The sequence below is a fragment of the Epinephelus moara genome, chromosome 22, assembly GCF_006386435.1.
Source record: "Epinephelus moara isolate mb chromosome 22, YSFRI_EMoa_1.0, whole genome shotgun sequence".
In the NCBI taxonomy this organism is placed as follows: Eukaryota; Metazoa; Chordata; class Actinopteri; order Perciformes; family Serranidae; genus Epinephelus; species Epinephelus moara.
The window spans coordinates 8,083,027-8,099,691 of NC_065527.1; the positions used below are offsets into that span (position 1 = coordinate 8,083,027).

At 39.5% G+C, this 16,665-nt stretch overlaps 2 protein-coding genes across 2 annotated transcripts in view; one reads left to right on the forward strand and one right to left on the reverse strand.

Annotated features, from left to right (window-relative positions):
- pkib (protein kinase (cAMP-dependent, catalytic) inhibitor beta) overlaps nt 1–4,039 on the reverse strand; it is a 32,512-nt gene extending 28,473 nt beyond the window's left edge. The window contains exon 1 of the mRNA XM_050034676.1: nt 3,776–4,039. The gene's annotated coding sequence lies outside the window, so the exon portion shown is untranslated. The remainder of the gene's footprint in view (nt 1–3,775) is intronic.
- Nucleotides 4,040–7,782: 3,743 nt separating this feature from the next.
- Nucleotides 7,783–16,083, forward strand: serinc2 (serine incorporator 2). Its single transcript, XM_050034634.1, has 10 exons — nt 7,783–7,913; nt 11,156–11,317; nt 11,671–11,858; nt 12,009–12,088; nt 12,685–12,822; nt 13,090–13,259; nt 13,565–13,655; nt 13,775–13,937; nt 14,988–15,197; nt 15,286–16,083. Exons 1-10 carry the CDS (start codon nt 7,875–7,877, stop codon nt 15,422–15,424), a joined length of 1,380 nt encoding a protein of 459 aa, XP_049890591.1. The 5' UTR covers nt 7,783–7,874; the 3' UTR covers nt 15,425–16,083.
- The last annotated feature ends 582 nt before the right edge of the window (nt 16,084–16,665 follow it).

Sequence of the window (16,665 nt, forward strand, 5' to 3'; positions counted from 1 at the left end):
AATGATGCAGAAGCAGTGCTGATCATTTGGTAACTTTACGTGGCAGCTGAATGTTTTTGGCTTCATGTGCCACTGAGCAACTTTCATAGGAATGAACTGGACTCCACTGCCAACACTGTATCCAGATCTCTTTATACAACCATTGCTTGGTTGTCACTGATTTGCTCTGTTGTTCTGTCTGACTATTTGCGGTTCATAAACTTCCGCAGTAAATTTCACGCTAATAGAGCAAAGCAAAATTTTGCTCAATAATTAATCTATAGTATTATTACTGTATATATACAAAGTTGTGATGTTTGTAGCTTTGTGGTATGCACATTGGTGTTATATAAACACAAAATAAAAGCCTTTCACAGGTCCAGAAATATCTGTATCACACAAATGGCCAAGTCTATTTCTGTGTCTTGGCTCTTTAATGAAGTCAAGTTTTAGACAGGGGATGAAGATAAGCGGCTCAGTAATGCACAGGCCTCTGGAGATTAAAGAGATTTTATAGGTAAAGCAGTTACCTGTTTACTGATTGCAGAGGCAGCCTTTGTTCCCTGTAAAAGATAAAGGTACGGCTGCCTGTGGCTTTTTAGGAGATTTGCGATAAAGGCTGGCACCTCTGGGACGCCACAGTCAGAGTTGGTGGGTGAGCACACCCGGCGTGATGTCATCATCTGTCTGCCATCATCTGTGTTACTGTTAACGCACAGTGACATGAAGCCTGATTTACAAGAAAGAGCAGGATGTGGAAGGAGAACAGATGATAGGAAGTCAGAAGATTCACCCGGCGGTGACAGAACGGCGACGGCAGTGGGAGCAAAGTTCCTTCACTTCATATGAAAAATATTAACTTAGGGAGTTTGAATCTGACTACAACTGACTGTAGTCCAATGAATAACACACTGCTGCTCCCCCTGCACCAGCATTATATTTATACTGTAGTTTGCCAACCTCAGAGCGATTTGGGTCACTGTTTGTCTAAAATTCTTATAGTTATTTATTGTAGGTCACTTTTTTTGTCGATCATGGATCAAATTACTGCGAGCAATGTAAACAGCGATGCTCAGAGTGACATTATCACTCAACCCAACAGTTCCCTCTTTAGCCTCTTATAGCTTATTGTTTGGATTTACTCTCACTGCTCTCATTAGCCTCGCTTCCAGCTGCAGCAGGAAGGTGCTTTCAGCGACATGTCCAGCACCAAACAACAGGAAGTGTTATAATTTAGCTGCTCAAGAGCCAGCTATTTTTCACAGGGCTTAATGGAAACCAAAACAGGACTAAAGAAAAGACTACTATTCTTCAGGTGGCCAGAAACACATCTTCAAATGAATGCGAATGTTGCTCCGTGTCTGATGGACGTGTGAATAAGCACCTGTTTGCTTGTACATTTGCCATAAAAGCTATAGAAAGGGATATTACAGTATGTCACTGCTGTGTTGACAGTAAGCACCAATTGTCAAGTTCAGCCTGTTACATGCATTTTCTTCTTTCATAATACCGTTTTCACAGAAAATGTATAGTTTGCATACACTCTCTTTCAAAATAAAAGCACTTCGTCAGTACAACACCGCAAATTGACGTGTTTTTCCTCCACAATAAAAGCACGTGGTTGGGTCTAGGAAAAAAGAACAGGGTTTGGCTTTACAATCTTACGGGAGGTGAACACCGGTCTCCTGGGTGAAAGCGACCACTCCCACCCACCCTACTCAGACCTTACGTCCCCTTAACTTACATTGTTGTCCCACCATGTTTCCCCTGGACGCTGCCGGGCACCATTACACAATAACAGCGACAGGCTGCATATCATCTATCATCATATTCAACGACTTCGGAATGAGACCAGGTTGAACCATAGCGTTGCCCCAGATTCACAGAGTATAGGCAGAGCTGCAGCTGTCGCTATTTTAGTGTGTTTTCAGTTCATGAAAGTCAATGGTTACGATTTGGTCAGCTAAAAAAAAGTCTCGTTCAGTGTTTGGTTGTACTAAAAGACCCTCCAAAGAGTCGGTTGTACATTTTGTTTTAATGGTTTAAGCCTTTTTTTAAGTACCAAAAATTGGCTAGTATTATTAAAGTTAACCAAAGCTGTAAATGCACTGTGCTAACCAAGCTAACAGCTAGCGTTAGGGTTAACTCCACCCTTTCTTCCAAATATGGTCACTTCTGGCTCCAAAAAAAACAAGATGGCGACGGCCAAAATGCCGAACTTGAGGCTTCTAAATTGGAGTCCATGAACCAGTTGGTGGTTTCATGGTGGCTTCGTCCATTAATTTATACAGGGTGGGGGTGACAACTTGTTGTGGTGCCACCAAGTGACCAACAAAGAACAAACAAAAAACAAAATTGAATGCAGCTTTAAATACTTTTTATTACATTAAAAGTTGGTACTGTATATCTAAGTGATTTTAACTGATAGCCAGTTGTAAAAGCTTTAACTTCCACCTGTCTAACAATTTTTCAAGTAGGAAAAATCACAGGAAGTGATGCGTTCTATGATCCCAGTTTTTTAGAGTGAACAAAAGAAGATCTCTATGGGTTTCCATGAGCAGTGAAAACCAGCATGGCCGACCAGACATGATAGGCTACTAAACCAGGACACAAATTTCGGCAACACACAAAAAAGTAAAAGTCCTAGCATTGCTCACACTGTTTGATTGACAGGTGATCACTGCATAGCAAAGCAAAAGCACCCCGGCAGCCAACCGCTGAGCCGAGCCCAAGAAATGAGACTGCTTTCCAAAGATGACCTCATGGAAATGTAATTAACACAGGGTGAAATCATAAAATTAAAGGAAGTGCCATGGAGCTAAAGTGAATATTAAAAACAGGGAGGAGCTGCCGGTATGCCAGCAGGCCCAGACTTCATTAAAATGTGGTAGATGAACTCCTAAGCATAGGACATGAGGGGCTAAAATCACAAACACACACTTATATAGTTAGATTTTTTTAAATTTCAGTGTCAGTTTCTTTAAGAGTGGATGTAAGGGTTGGCCAGTAATGACAGTATGTCATATATGAGCTGTTAAGGTTATAAAATATTAGTTTTCAGCATCTCACGGTGGTCTAAGTGGTGAATTATGTCCATTTTAAAGAAGGCAGAGAGGTCCCATTTAACATAGTGGCACAAAATACTGTCCACTGGGCTTTAGATTTGGCCTTCAAGGACTGAGAACCAACTTTAAACTCCTTAAATCATGAGTCAGAGTGAATTAATAACCAAAAGTATGATTTTCTGGTGTTTTTAATACATTCTTCTTTGGTTATTTCATCATAATATTAAAAATGTTAGTTTTCGACTATGTTTTTTTTTAACCTCTCATATTATATTCATCATCTGAAGGTCACAGTTTAAGCACCTTGTCTTAACTCAAATCTGCCACAGAGCTCTCTGTTGGGTTTTTTCTATGTGAACAGCTGATACACACAATGCTCAGAGCCCATATGGATGTGACAGGTAGGCTGCTGGAGTTGACTGCAGCCTGCTGTTTTTAACATCCACTGTTAGCTGTGGTTACATTTTAACAGATAGGCTATAATTAATGTTGGCAGATAAGTTGGTCACGTGATGATTTGCTCTTTCAGTTCCTTTTATTTAGATTTTTTTTTCAGAGCACATAATGGCTCAAGCCTCATTGATTCCTCCCTGCACGCTTATAATCTACTGTAACATGCACCTTCTCCTCCAGCTCTCATTCCTCAGCCTGCAGGCAGCACAGACCGGCCTGATGTCCTACCTGTGGAGCAGAACAGGTGACAGTGTATGTGCGCAACGACGGACACTCACCAAGTGATTTCAGTGCGCTTCGCCGAGGAAAAAAACCACGGAGTCCGAAGTTGGAACTAGCCGCCAGCCACCATCTTCTGCAGGGACGAAGAAGAGTGCGTGCGGAGTGTCAGAGGGTCCGTGTGGTGCGACACATTACACTGCCTCATCACAGCTGACACCGCTGGACCCGCCGCGGAGTGGACCACACCGCACTCACAGCACACGGACCGCCGAGCACTTCACTGTGCGCTCATTCCCAGCAGCAACAGGGAGGAGCGTCAGGTGCGCGCACTGAGGCCGGAGCGTACCGGAAAAGAAGGGATTTGGCCTTCAAAGTAAAAGCAGAGCAGCTGTCGCGATAGAGGAGAAGGGAAAAAACTGTTTTGATTATTTCCATGAGGAAAATGGAACAAATGGCGTCAGGATATGAACAGAAATAAAAAATTAATAATTTTAAGTATTATTCCACAAATGTAGCCTAACATTTACGGCAAAAAGTAAATAAATTACATGTACTTTTGTATTATTATTTTTTTTATAATATTATAAATATTTTGTGAGTGATAATAATGTGTTGCTCAGACCTGTACAGAATATATTGATTTCAAAATAAATTAGCACTGTTTTATTTATTTCCATGAGGAAAATGGAACCTTCTAGACCAAAACAAATGGCGTCAGGATATGCACAGAAATAAAAAATAAATAATTTAAGTATTAATCCACAGATGTAGCCTAACATTTATGGCAAAACAAAAAATACTTATATCTATCTATCTATCTATCTATCTATCTATATATATATATATATATATATATATATATTATAGTATTATGAATATTTAGTTAATGATAATAATATGTTGCTAAGACCTGTACATAATATATTTATTTCCAAATAAATTAGCACAGTTTTGATTATTTCCACGAGGTAAATGGAACTTTCTAGATAAGAACAAATGGCATCAGGATATGCACAGAAAAAAAATAAAATAAAATAATTTAAGTATTATTCCACAGATGTAGCCTAACATTTACGGCAAAACAAACAAACAACAAAAAAGCTATATGTACTTATATTTCTTTTCATGATATTATAAATATTTTGTGAGTGATAATATGTTGCTCAGACCGACGATAATTATTTCCATGAGGAAAATGCAACCTTCTAGACAAAAACATATGGCATCGGGATAGGCACAGAAATAAAATGTAAATACATTTTTTAAGTGTTATTCCAAAAATATAGCCTAACATTTATGCCTAAAAAACAAACATTTACAGCTATATTTATAAATATTTGTATTATATTGTAAATATTTTGTGAGTGATGATAATATGTTGCTCAGACCGACAGAGCTACACAGAATATATTGATTTCAAAATACATTCACTACAATATATGAATTCCTACTCTTTATGCCTAAAGGTAGCTTCTCTGTCTGACCTGAACCTCTCATTGTGTAGTATTAATAAAATTAAGCTTCACAGCTAAACAGCACATCATGTTTCCTGCTTTTTTCAGCTAAAAAATCACCATGAAACAGTGTAAAGCTTCAAGAATAGTATTTTAATAATGTTTAAGGTTCACTTATTCAGCTCAGTATAGATTTTGACATTTATTTGTAGCCTATTGAATCGTACAAATATTATTTTTGTTATTAACATCACTGTTATGTACAAGTAGAGGTTGACAGTGTAGGAAATATACAGTTTTAAACAATAATCTAATAATGTAATAATAATGATTTTAAAATATGTTAGATGATAGATTTTAAAATGTTTTTTAATGTTAATATTTTTTTAAATATTTTGTTTTATTTTGAAGTCACATTGGTACCGTTTCCTGTGTAACTCGCGCTCCTTTATCTTGCCGCTGCTGCTCAGAGGTTTGTACCATTGTTGTGTCTCAGTCAGGGGCGCACACAGTGTTAACAAATGGACTCGCCTCTTCACCTGTCGTTTGATAGAATTCGATCACAAGTTAATTTCTCCTCAATTCTAAATTATACGGATAATTTATTTTATCTTTCATCTCCATTCTTTCTTTCATTCTTATTGCAGAGACAATAAAACGCACTGGCACATATGATGTGGATACTGCCACCTTAAATAGAAACAGAAAAACAGTGGTGCACGAAAAGCACAGGCTGTCATGGTTTCAGTCAACAGGCCTTTTTACATTCTCATTTAGTAAATGATGACAACTACAGTGTAGCCCAGCATTAACCCACAGACACACCTGCACAATCACACAATAACCTCACAATCTGGCACAGAGAGCTCCAGGACATTAAAATGAAATACATCATACTGATAACTATTCAGCCTAAGCAGACACATTGGGTCCTGGGATTATTATTAAAATATCAAACATATCAAAGATAAAGATGACAGCAGTGGTCACTTTAACCAATGTCAGTCCCTCGAGGAATGTTAGCATAACATTCTGGTTTCTTCTGAGGATGTTCAAAGCCTCTCTTTGCTCTCTGCTCTTTAGACAGCTGCAAAAAGAAGACGTGGAGAAGCTTTATCTTTGCTCCAGGTGAGCGCCTTTGCAGTGTCTCTGAAGGTCAGACACAAACAGATGGAGGTTTACCCCCCCTGTTGCTTTAAACTCAGTGTCTGACCTTTGCTGCCGAGCCTGTTTACTCACTGGTTGCTACTTCTGGTGACATTTAATTAGTAATTTTTCTATTTGCTTCAATCTGGCTGTGTAATTGGGCCGTAGTGACTTTGCAATGGTCGTGGTGTGCATGTGGGCGATTAATGCTTTCCCCTTATACTATTAAAGATATAAATATGCACTAATGCATCGTACATATTACTATTAGGGTCTTATTGTTGAGCTATTATATGTGTATGCTATTTCTCTGTGTATAACATTAATTGATTTAATTCTCTTCATATAGTGTACATTTAAAATTTGCACACCTATGATACTGTCAGTCTCTAACTATATCAGTTAGTTTAAATGAAGCGTAGATCACATTATGTCATTTTAAATTATATTTTCCCCTCTTCTTTCTTACTCAGTGGTTATTAGAGATGTGCGTTGCTTCCACTATGACTCTGCTCCTTTCTGATATGTTCCTCCTTAAGTATCCACAGAAAGGATCTCTTTAGAGGATGAGCAGTGTGTGTGGATCACTGAGTATGAATATTTATTGCAACACAAATGGAAACAACATTATCGTAATATTCTTGTAATGATTTACTGGCTCAGAAACTACAGAGTAATGCACAGACCTCATTGTCTCAGTGTGGTTGTTATAGAATATAAGTTATACCAAGTAATACCATTTTCTGAAACATCCAGCCTGCACATATATCAATATATAGATATAATAATATAACAGTAAAATACTTTTCAATTTGATTGCAATTAATGTTGGTAACAGTGGATATGCCATACAGTGTACATACAGTGTAAGAGAACATATTGCTTTTTATGCAGTAAAGTAGCAAAAACCTTTATTGCAAAAAACACAGGCAATTAATAAAACCATCTGCTGACTGATTACATTTTAATTGATTTTGCTTCCTGTCAGCAGGTGACACACACCTGGCTAGTTTAGTGAGTGATGTGTGTGAGGTGATGATTGGACTATAATGTAGCCTATATATTAATGTTAAATATAATATAATCTTTGGAATGACGACTATGTAAATTACAGTCTGTGATGTATTACAGCAGACTACTGCTCACAGCAACGCCCTAAAGTGAAGTCATAGATGTATTAGTATTATTATTTTCAAGTTTACCCAGACATTACCGGAAGTAGAGTAAATACGCTGTTAAAATATAACTGAGAACGTCAATGTTGACGGTTTCTTCTGCAACGACAGCTTTCATAACCCCCCACGGGTACGTTGCGTTTCATGTCGACATAATCCCTCAAAATGTGCAAAGAAACAAACTGAAATAATGTCTTAATGTCCATACTATATAACATATCTACGTGTATGTATAAAACAAAGCTTTTATTTTGAAGGGAATGCACGGACATCCGCCTACTCATTTTAATATACTTGACGACGCCATCTTGAGTCGGACAGTTTCTTCGTGAAGTTTTAAAGCTTTTACAACTTACATCGACATCGTGAAATAAACCAACATGGGAGCGTGTTTGGCCGTGGGTTCCCTGGCCAGTTGTGTAAGTAAACATTTACCGGTTGTTGTGTCGCTTTATAACAAATGTACACTTTGTAATTTTAACATTTTTGTGGCTAATTTGGCTGCGCGTTGTTTAGCTAAGAAAACACTGCGTTATGATATCGACGCAACGTCAAGTGAAACTAACGATACAAGCTGATATTTTACTGCAGACGTAACGTTATGTGTCATGTGACATTACATTTAATTTAAATAGTTTAACACTAGTTACTGTTTTAATGTGGCATACATATTAAATCAAGATAAACTTTAATGTTAAATCAGTTTGAAATGTGTCTTCCCCTGTGAGGAAGTCGTTGAAATAAGCAACCCAAACATTTAAAGTTGACAAACTGCCGTTTTTTGAACATTATATTCAACTTAAACTGACTTTTAAACCGGCTAAATGTATTTAAATATATATAAGATGTTTAAAATGTTAATTTTAATAATGTTAATACCAGATATGTGAATATTGTTTAGTGTGAGAGCAGCAGGGCCGTGTGTGCTGTCATATGACTTAATGTACAGTAACGTTAAACTTTCAGGCCAATTTCTACCGTCAGTATTTTCATATGACTGCAGTCAGGTAGTAATATGAACATAATATCACGCTGTTTGTTAGATATGCAAGGTGTTTTGTAGAGAGGCGCATTTCCGGGTTTTACCCAGGCTCTGAGGCCGTCCCATCTGGAGTAGGGCGTCACTGTTTGGTTTCTGTGTTCTTGTGCTCATCTTAATCTGTCTTGTCTTGGTTTAAATCTGATCCTTTTGTTGTTTATTTACCCACATTGGACTTTTCTCACGTTTTATACATTATATATTTACATATACATTTAATTTCAGTTCATATATGTGATATCTCTGACACTGATGAAGGACAAGTGTGGGACAAGTGATTGTAGGTCAAATACACCCGTATCCAGAAGATCCAACTGTTGCTTTGTCAACATATATATTAATCAGCTACATGATAAAAGTAAAGGAAGATTCCAAATACATCCACAAAAAGGTTATAACCATCTTCCAAACAGGGAAGGATACAATTTCCAAGACAATGTATACTTACACCAAAGGGCAAGCCAAAATCTCAAGGCACCCCTGTAATTACATCTGTGCGCAATAGCCTCTGTAACGTGTGTTAACACTCTTACCACGGCATAAATGTTTGTTCTTATTTACTTATATCAAATAACAATGGACAAAATATTACTCATGAAATATTTATTAACACAATTATTTAAGAATCCATTTTAAACGTTTTACATCAAAGCACCAATAACACATTCATATAAACCAGAAATAATGTAAGATAATGTGATGTGTCACACACTTATAATTCCCTGGCATGAACGGCAACAAATAGGTTCCCTGTGAAGGCTTTTAAATTACAATAAATCAATTGCATTTTTTAAGTAGAGTTTATCTCTTTATCAGGAAATGGGTGTGTACAATGTACTGATATAGTCAATTAAAAATCCATTCATAAGTTTTTGTATAGGTGCAGTTGATTGCAATAATAATGTGAGGTTATCACAGAATCCCAGGGCGCAGCTGGATTTGCATCATGGCACCATTTGAGAAGAACTGCAGTAGGTCACTAATAAAAGATGCAACTGTGGCACAGTTGTAAATTTTACCACAGGTAGACAGATCTCATTTAGATCAATATCTAGAGGGTGTTTTTTTTTTTCATTTATATTATGATATTTTCAGTGTATTCCCTTCACTTTTCCTGTGATTCAGTGTTGGGCCTGGGCATCAGCTATTTTTGATAGGAGTGCCATATATGTCAGTATTGAAAACAAGATAATTTAAAGATAAACTTCTCAGATGTTAAAAGTTCAGTGTGAGGATTAGGGGGAATATATTTGCAAAAACAGAATACACTATAATAAGTGTGTTTTCTGTAGTGTATTATAACCTGAAAATAGGAGTTGTCACCTTATGATGAGCCGTTTATATCTGCATAGGAAGCTGATCCTCGTCCACGGAGTCCGTCATGTTGCACCGCCATGTTTCTACAGTAGCCCAGAATGGACAGACGAAACACCGGCCCTAGATAGGGCCAATTCCGTTTTCATGTCGGCCATGATAGTGAGCATCCCCTCAGCGTCAGAAAAATACTGATTTTTTTTTAATATGTAACTGCTTAATTACGTGCTTTTAGCATTATCGGGTCTGTTTGTTTTGGAGTAGAGGAGACCTCTGCGGATAATTCAGTTTTCAGATGACGGCGCTGAGCCATCGACCTGTCTGCAACCAGCCACACAGCATCGCAGAAACACTGATTTGTGACGTGAAACTGCTTTATTTAGTGTTTTAACCAGTTGTTATCACCTGGTCTGTTTGTTTCAGAGTAGAGGAGTCCTCTGTGGATAATTTGGCTCCTGGTAAAAACCTTCTGAACAATGAACACTGAAGGAATCCTAACCAGGAGTTCACACCCAGCACATGTTTCAGCTGGTTGCAAACTGCAGTCCTCACAGCGAGATGCTTCTAAATCCTACACACTGCTCTTTTAAATTGCCAAAAAGCAAGCAGCCATACCTAAAATCAAATCTTACAAAATAAGACATGTAAATGCCACCTTGTATTTGTGATGTGATTTTTAATATCCTTTGTTATCACCATGAGTTTTTTGTAATATTCCTAAGTAAACTTGAAGTTGTGATTTGTGTAGTTTTTGTCTTGGCTGTATTTATTAGTTATTTTTAAGAGGTGGTTGTTGCCAAGGCAGTAAGGCTTTGGCAAGGGTGAACCATGGCAACTGTATTCTTCTCGTCACGGTCACAGTGTTTACACCAAGGGCCTGTGTACTCTGGTGCATATTTAGGGAAGGATGGCTGATCTCAGCTACAGTCTCCGCCTCAGTGCGTCAAACATCTCTCAGCAGTCTGTGTCTGAATCATGCAGGAATCCTCAGTGATCCTGTCTACGGCGCTGGATGAGAAACCGAGAGAGGGAGAGCTTTGTTACGATGGCAGCTCTAATCACAAGCCTGATTACTGCTGCTGTAAATCATCATTTGTCTTTGCTTTTCTGGAAGCGTGTAAAAGAAGGAGAAAGATGGTTGCCCTGACAGCAGACACAGTGTTATTTGTTTTGTTTTTTCCACCCACCACAGTTGTTGCAAGCCATGCATGCATTACCCTGATTATCCCACCCTTGTCCTTGAGTTTAATAAAACATATGAATCTGTACGAATGCCCAAGCTAATCGTCTCCCTCGTCTGTTCTCCAGGCGTCCTGTTTGTGCGGCTCGGCCTCCTGCCTCCTGTCGTCATGCTGCCCGTCAACGTACAGCTCCACCATCAGCCGGCTGGCCTTCTCCTTCATGCTGCTGCTCGGGACCATGGTGTCTGTCATTATGATTCTCCCAGGCATGGAGGAACATCTTAAAAAGGTACATCAAATGAGACTAGATTAGATCAAATTTAATGGGCCACACTGGGCTGTTACATAAGACACCTTTAATCGTTTCATAAGACCCAAGTATCTTTGAATTTTCTCAGCCCACATGTCATTTCCAATTCGAGATGAAATAGGAAAATAATTCAAATTAGTTTCATAAGGCTGTAACCCAGCAACAGTGACACTGTAGAGCGGCTGGACAGGATGCTCTGATTATGTGTTTATTCTTCTACCAGCAGTCTCTCTTTTTTAAAGATCATCCAAATTCAAAAAGCCTTCCAGTTGACCCAGTTTAATCCTTAGTTCACTGACCCATTATCTCCTTTGTGTGCTTCACACTATCAGATTCCAGGTTTCTGTCTTGGTGGCTTGTCCATCCCTGGCATAGAGAACAAGGTGAACTGTGACATCATTGTGGGCTACAAGTCAGTGTACCGCATGTGCTTTGCCATGGCCTGCTTCTTCTTCCTCTTCTCCATCATCATGATCCGAGTGCGCAGCAGCAAGGACCCCAGAGCCGCCATCCAAAATGGGTACGTTTTGTGCACCACAGCCTCAGCACCACAGTCGTATACGATGAAGGCATACTGAACTCTGCTGGCCAAACGTGGGGGCTGCACCTGTAAGATTGTAGCATACTTGTTCTGTACTTCTGTACTTACAATAACCTTTTCTCCTCTCAGATTCTGGTTCTTCAAGTTCCTGGTGCTGCTTGGCATAACTGTAGGCGCTTTCTTCATTCCAGAGGGCATGTTCACAACAGGTATGAAGCCCAGAGCTGTTATCAGAGTCTTTATTTATCAGTTACTTTATTGCCAGGTTTCTATTTTATCTAAACCGAGCATACAAGTACGCTCTGATTAAGGTCAGACTGAAAGCTGCATAGATGTAGGTGTGAGTGTGTTGAAATCTTTTCTACCACCAAACTGTCAAGAACTGAAAGCTTCTCTTTTCTTAATTGTGATCAGAAAGTCTGTGATTTAAATGTCAACTTTCAATTTTTATCATTTTATTTAGGCAAACTTTTTGTATGACTGCTTCTGTTAAGATAGCTTCTAATTTTTAGAGATGGATTATCGTCATTTTGGGTTCATGGTAAATAACTACTTGTAATCATCAAATAAAACTGCACTTCATGTTGTAGAAGAAATGTTGAAGAACTCTCAGTTGTCTCTTCTGATCTTCATTGTTCATGTATGAGCTAATCAGTTCATATATAATAACCAGAACTGACCATGTTGACCTACAGTGACCTGCACTGATAGTTCTGCTTCATGGTTTGGTGTTGTAAATAAATGCCACTGTCATTGCACAGCCTAACAACCCTCTAAACCCAAATCCATTTCTGTCTGGTCTCAGTGTGGTATTACTTTGGCGCGGTGGGCTCTTTCATCTTCATCATCATCCAGCTCATCCTGCTGGTGGACTTCGCCCATTCCTGGAACCAGGTCTGGCTGGAGAAGGCAGAGAATGGAAACCCAAAGTGCTGGTTTGCAGGTAGAACGGCAACACACTCCCTCATTTACCCCAATAAACCTTTAAGTGCAAGTTGAGAAGTTAGTGTTTGTCCGATTTGAAAGGCAGTGCCTGTATTCTAGGTTTCAGAGCGCAGCATTGCTGTACTTTGTAGTTCTGCTGTGGAGGATCTCAGGGATGTGGAGGAAATGTATTTGACCAACATATCAGATAAACAGTCAGGAGCCAGCCCAATAGGAGATTTAAAAACTAAAAGCAAATGAGTAACGACATTTGTTTTTCTCACAGGTCTGCTTTTCTTCACCATCATCTTCTACGCCCTGGCTTTCACTGCTCTTGTGCTTTTCTACGTGTTTTATACCCAACCTGACGACTGCACCGAGCACAAGGTCTTCATCAGCCTCAACTTCATATTCTGCATCGTTGTGTCCATCGTGGCCATTCTGCCCAAAGTTCAGGTAATAGAAGACGGACGTTGATGACTATTTTTGGACTGAAGCTCCTAAATGTTGATATTTTGTGCCCTAATTCTTCACGTATAATACGCGACCAATTGTGTGTGTATATCAGTAATAAATGAGCATAACTGCTGTTTGATGCTGAATCTCAAAGACAAGCTTATATGAAATTAACATTGGTCGTAGCTGTGACCTTTTGTTATCTCTGCACGCAAGGACAAAATCACTTGACCGCTGAAGAGAGTTTTGTTCTACAGGCACAATGATTTATTTTCTGACTCAACCCCATACCATTATCTTTACAGGAGGTTCAGCCCAGCTCAGGTCTGCTCCAGGCCTCCATCATCACCCTCTACACCATGTATGTCACCTGGTCAGCCATGACCAACAACCCCAGTAAGTCCAATGAATCTGAGTCGCAACACAACTGACAAAAGAAACAAAAAACAAACCCCTGTAGCTGCAACTACTTTTCAACTTTTTTTAAACGTTGTTTTCTGTGTTTTCGAACTCAGACCGCAAGTGTAACCCCAGTCTGTTGAGTTTGGTCCAGCCCAGCAGTCCAACTCCAGCGCCAGGACCTGCACCTCCTACCCCAGCCCCTGGAAACACCCAGTGGTGGGATGCACAGGGCATCGTGGGACTGATCATTTTCTTGTTCTGTACTCTTTACGCCAGGTATGTTTATTATATTGCTGGTGTTTTTAGGCTTCATGTTGTCATGATGATTTGCCTGTATAGAAATACATTTTTAGAAGTAGTCATGGAAGACTGAAACAAAAAGCTTATTTGGGAATAGTATAGTTTACTTTTGCAACATATAGTAGTATAATATAAGCAGAGGGAGGGCAACAACAACCCAAAACAAGAGACAAAAGACGACAATAACGCGACAATCAGATAATTGAAGAAGTCAGAGAGGAAGTTACGAAATGAAAAGTGATTTCTTTAGAAATGTAACACAAGGTTCTCCAAATGTGACAAAGTGGTTGTGCCAAATAAAAAAAGCCAAGATAACAAAACCAGGCCTCAACTCACCTCTACCTCTAAAACAAAACACAAACCGAAAACCTAACTGTCTTATCTAAAAAAAAAAAAGAGCTTCACCAAACAAATACATGGGTGGCAGCAACCTAGTGTTTCTAACCACAAAATAACTCTGTGAAGGAGATGTATAAGGTACACACTCACCTGTTGTCCTCAACCTCCTGCCACATACGTTTAATTACTAAGAAGATCAGCGGTTCGATCCCAGGCTCCTCCAGTCGATGTCAAAGTATCCTTGAGCAACACACTGAACCCCAAATTGCTCCTGATGGCTGTTCCATTGGTGTGTGAGTGTCAAAAAACTGAGTAGGCAGGACACTATGCTGGCTCCATGCATGCTTAAATGACTTTTTATTTAAATGGAGTCTTGTGGCCGTGGCAATAGCAATTTCGAGGCTGTTTCTATTTACTCTTTAGCAAAAAAGGTCTATTTCTGTAGGGATCCTTGTCATAATGTTATGTTGTCAGACACTTCCAATAACAAGCCGAGTCCTGTCAGTGGTAGTTCAAAAAACCAAACCTGCTACAGCATAAAGAAAGACTGTGAGTTGACATAAGCCTCCAGGATCAAGTTCAATCTGGAAACATGGAAATCTTTATTAAGAAGAAATGATCAGCATGCAGAATTAGAAAGAGATGGTCGCTAACTTTGGTCCTGTCATTTGCTCTCGCTCGCCACAGCATCCGCTCCTCCAACAACACCCAGGTGAACAAGCTGATGCAAACTGAGGAGGGCCAGGGTCTGACTGCCGACATGGTGGTCGAGGAGGACGGAGTCCGACGGGCGGTGGACAACGAAGAGGACGGCGTCACTTACAGCTACTCCTTCTTCCACTTTAGCCTCTTCCTGGCCTCCCTCTACATCATGATGACCCTCACCAACTGGTACAAGTGAGTATCTGTTTTTTGTTGTCCTCGGCAAACCCTTTCAGACTTGCTGCAAAACTGACTTCTCTCTGGTTTTGCTTTGGCTCACCAGGCCGAACACCAACTACGACACCATGCAGAGCACCATGCCGGCCGTGTGGGTGAAGATCTGCTCCAGCTGGCTCGGCCTGGGGATCTACCTCTGGACCCTGGTGGCCCCGCTGGTTCTCCCCGACAGAGACTTCAGCTAAAAACGGTGAAGTCTGACAACATGTGTCCACTCGCCTCTTGCTGTTTGCACCTTGGAGAACGATAGCTTTAGCCTCAAATTGATTGATTTGCTTCCAACTCCACATTAAAATCCCAGAATGTAAAAGTTGATAGCTTAAATGTTGATTGTTGTAGCTCAAGTTGAAACGAGCAGTTGTGCAGGAACATAAAAATGTTTGAGCTGAGCTTTAATCACACATTCCAGTTTTTCCACCTCAGGTTGTTTTTTATTTTTTTTTTTCTTCCACTGTTACAAATATTTTAACAGAGAGCACTAACTGCCTTTTACAGTACAAGACCAAATTAACCTTTCGGGGAACATTTTGATATTTTAGCTTTGGTTCACTACATGTATGTTAGCTGGTCCTACTGGGCTTTCACTTTGATTTTATGGAAAGGTATTCAAATTTTCTAGATTAACTCTTTCCTAGTTATGAATTTTATATGACACAGCTTTGTTCTATTGCCTGATTTTATAACAAGAGTGCCTTATTATGTTTTTCACACAAGCCATTCAGGAGGAACGTTTTTGATATCTTTAAAGGGACGTTCTGTCTTCACTGTTAAGTTACTTCCTCAATATAGTGTATGTTCACTTTTCATTATAATCAATAAAGTTGACATTGTTTAATATCTTTAATCGGATTGTATGCAACATTTCTGTCCTGTAGGTGGGGCTGTTGTCCATCAAGTTAGACTCCCCTATGTAGGATGGGTTTCATTATGCAGAGTGCATTTGTACATGTGTGTTGTAACCTGTTCTTTTTATACATTCGACTTTGTGAGTCGGCCCGTGTTTTCTTTAGAGGAGGCAAACACAATGTCATCAAGTCTGCAGCAGGGATTTCCAAATGCTTCACTGCCCTCCCTCCATTAATCACATGATCCTGCTAAAGTGTGATTTATTGTGCTCCTTCGATGCAGGATCCCTATACGCACACACACACACACACACACACACACGCACGCATTTGGCAAGTAATGCAGAGGGAATGTGTTTTCCCCTATCACAAGATCAGCATGAGCAGAGGGGCCGAACACAACACTTCATTTTACTTCACAATATTCATTCAAGACTTGTGTTGGGGAGGAACAACAAATGACCGGCCTCTGACGTCGTGCTTGGACATCCAGAAACATTACTGTGTACATTTCTACCCAGATAGTCAAAATGTATTTTCCTAAACATGGGATACTCTTTATGACATCCGCTGCTTGTTTC

Excerpts from the sequence above, each read along its gene's own strand:
- serinc2 (XM_050034634.1), top strand. The coding sequence starts at position 7,875 with ATGGGAGCGTGTTTGGCCGTGGGTTCCCTGGCCAGTTGT. Across the intron at positions 13,938-14,987 it reads TTCTGTACTCTTTACGCCAG|CATCCGCTCCTCCAACAACA; the intron begins GTATGTTTATTA and ends CGCTCGCCACAG. Across the intron at positions 15,198-15,285 it reads ACCCTCACCAACTGGTACAA|GCCGAACACCAACTACGACA; the intron begins GTGAGTATCTGT and ends TTGGCTCACCAG.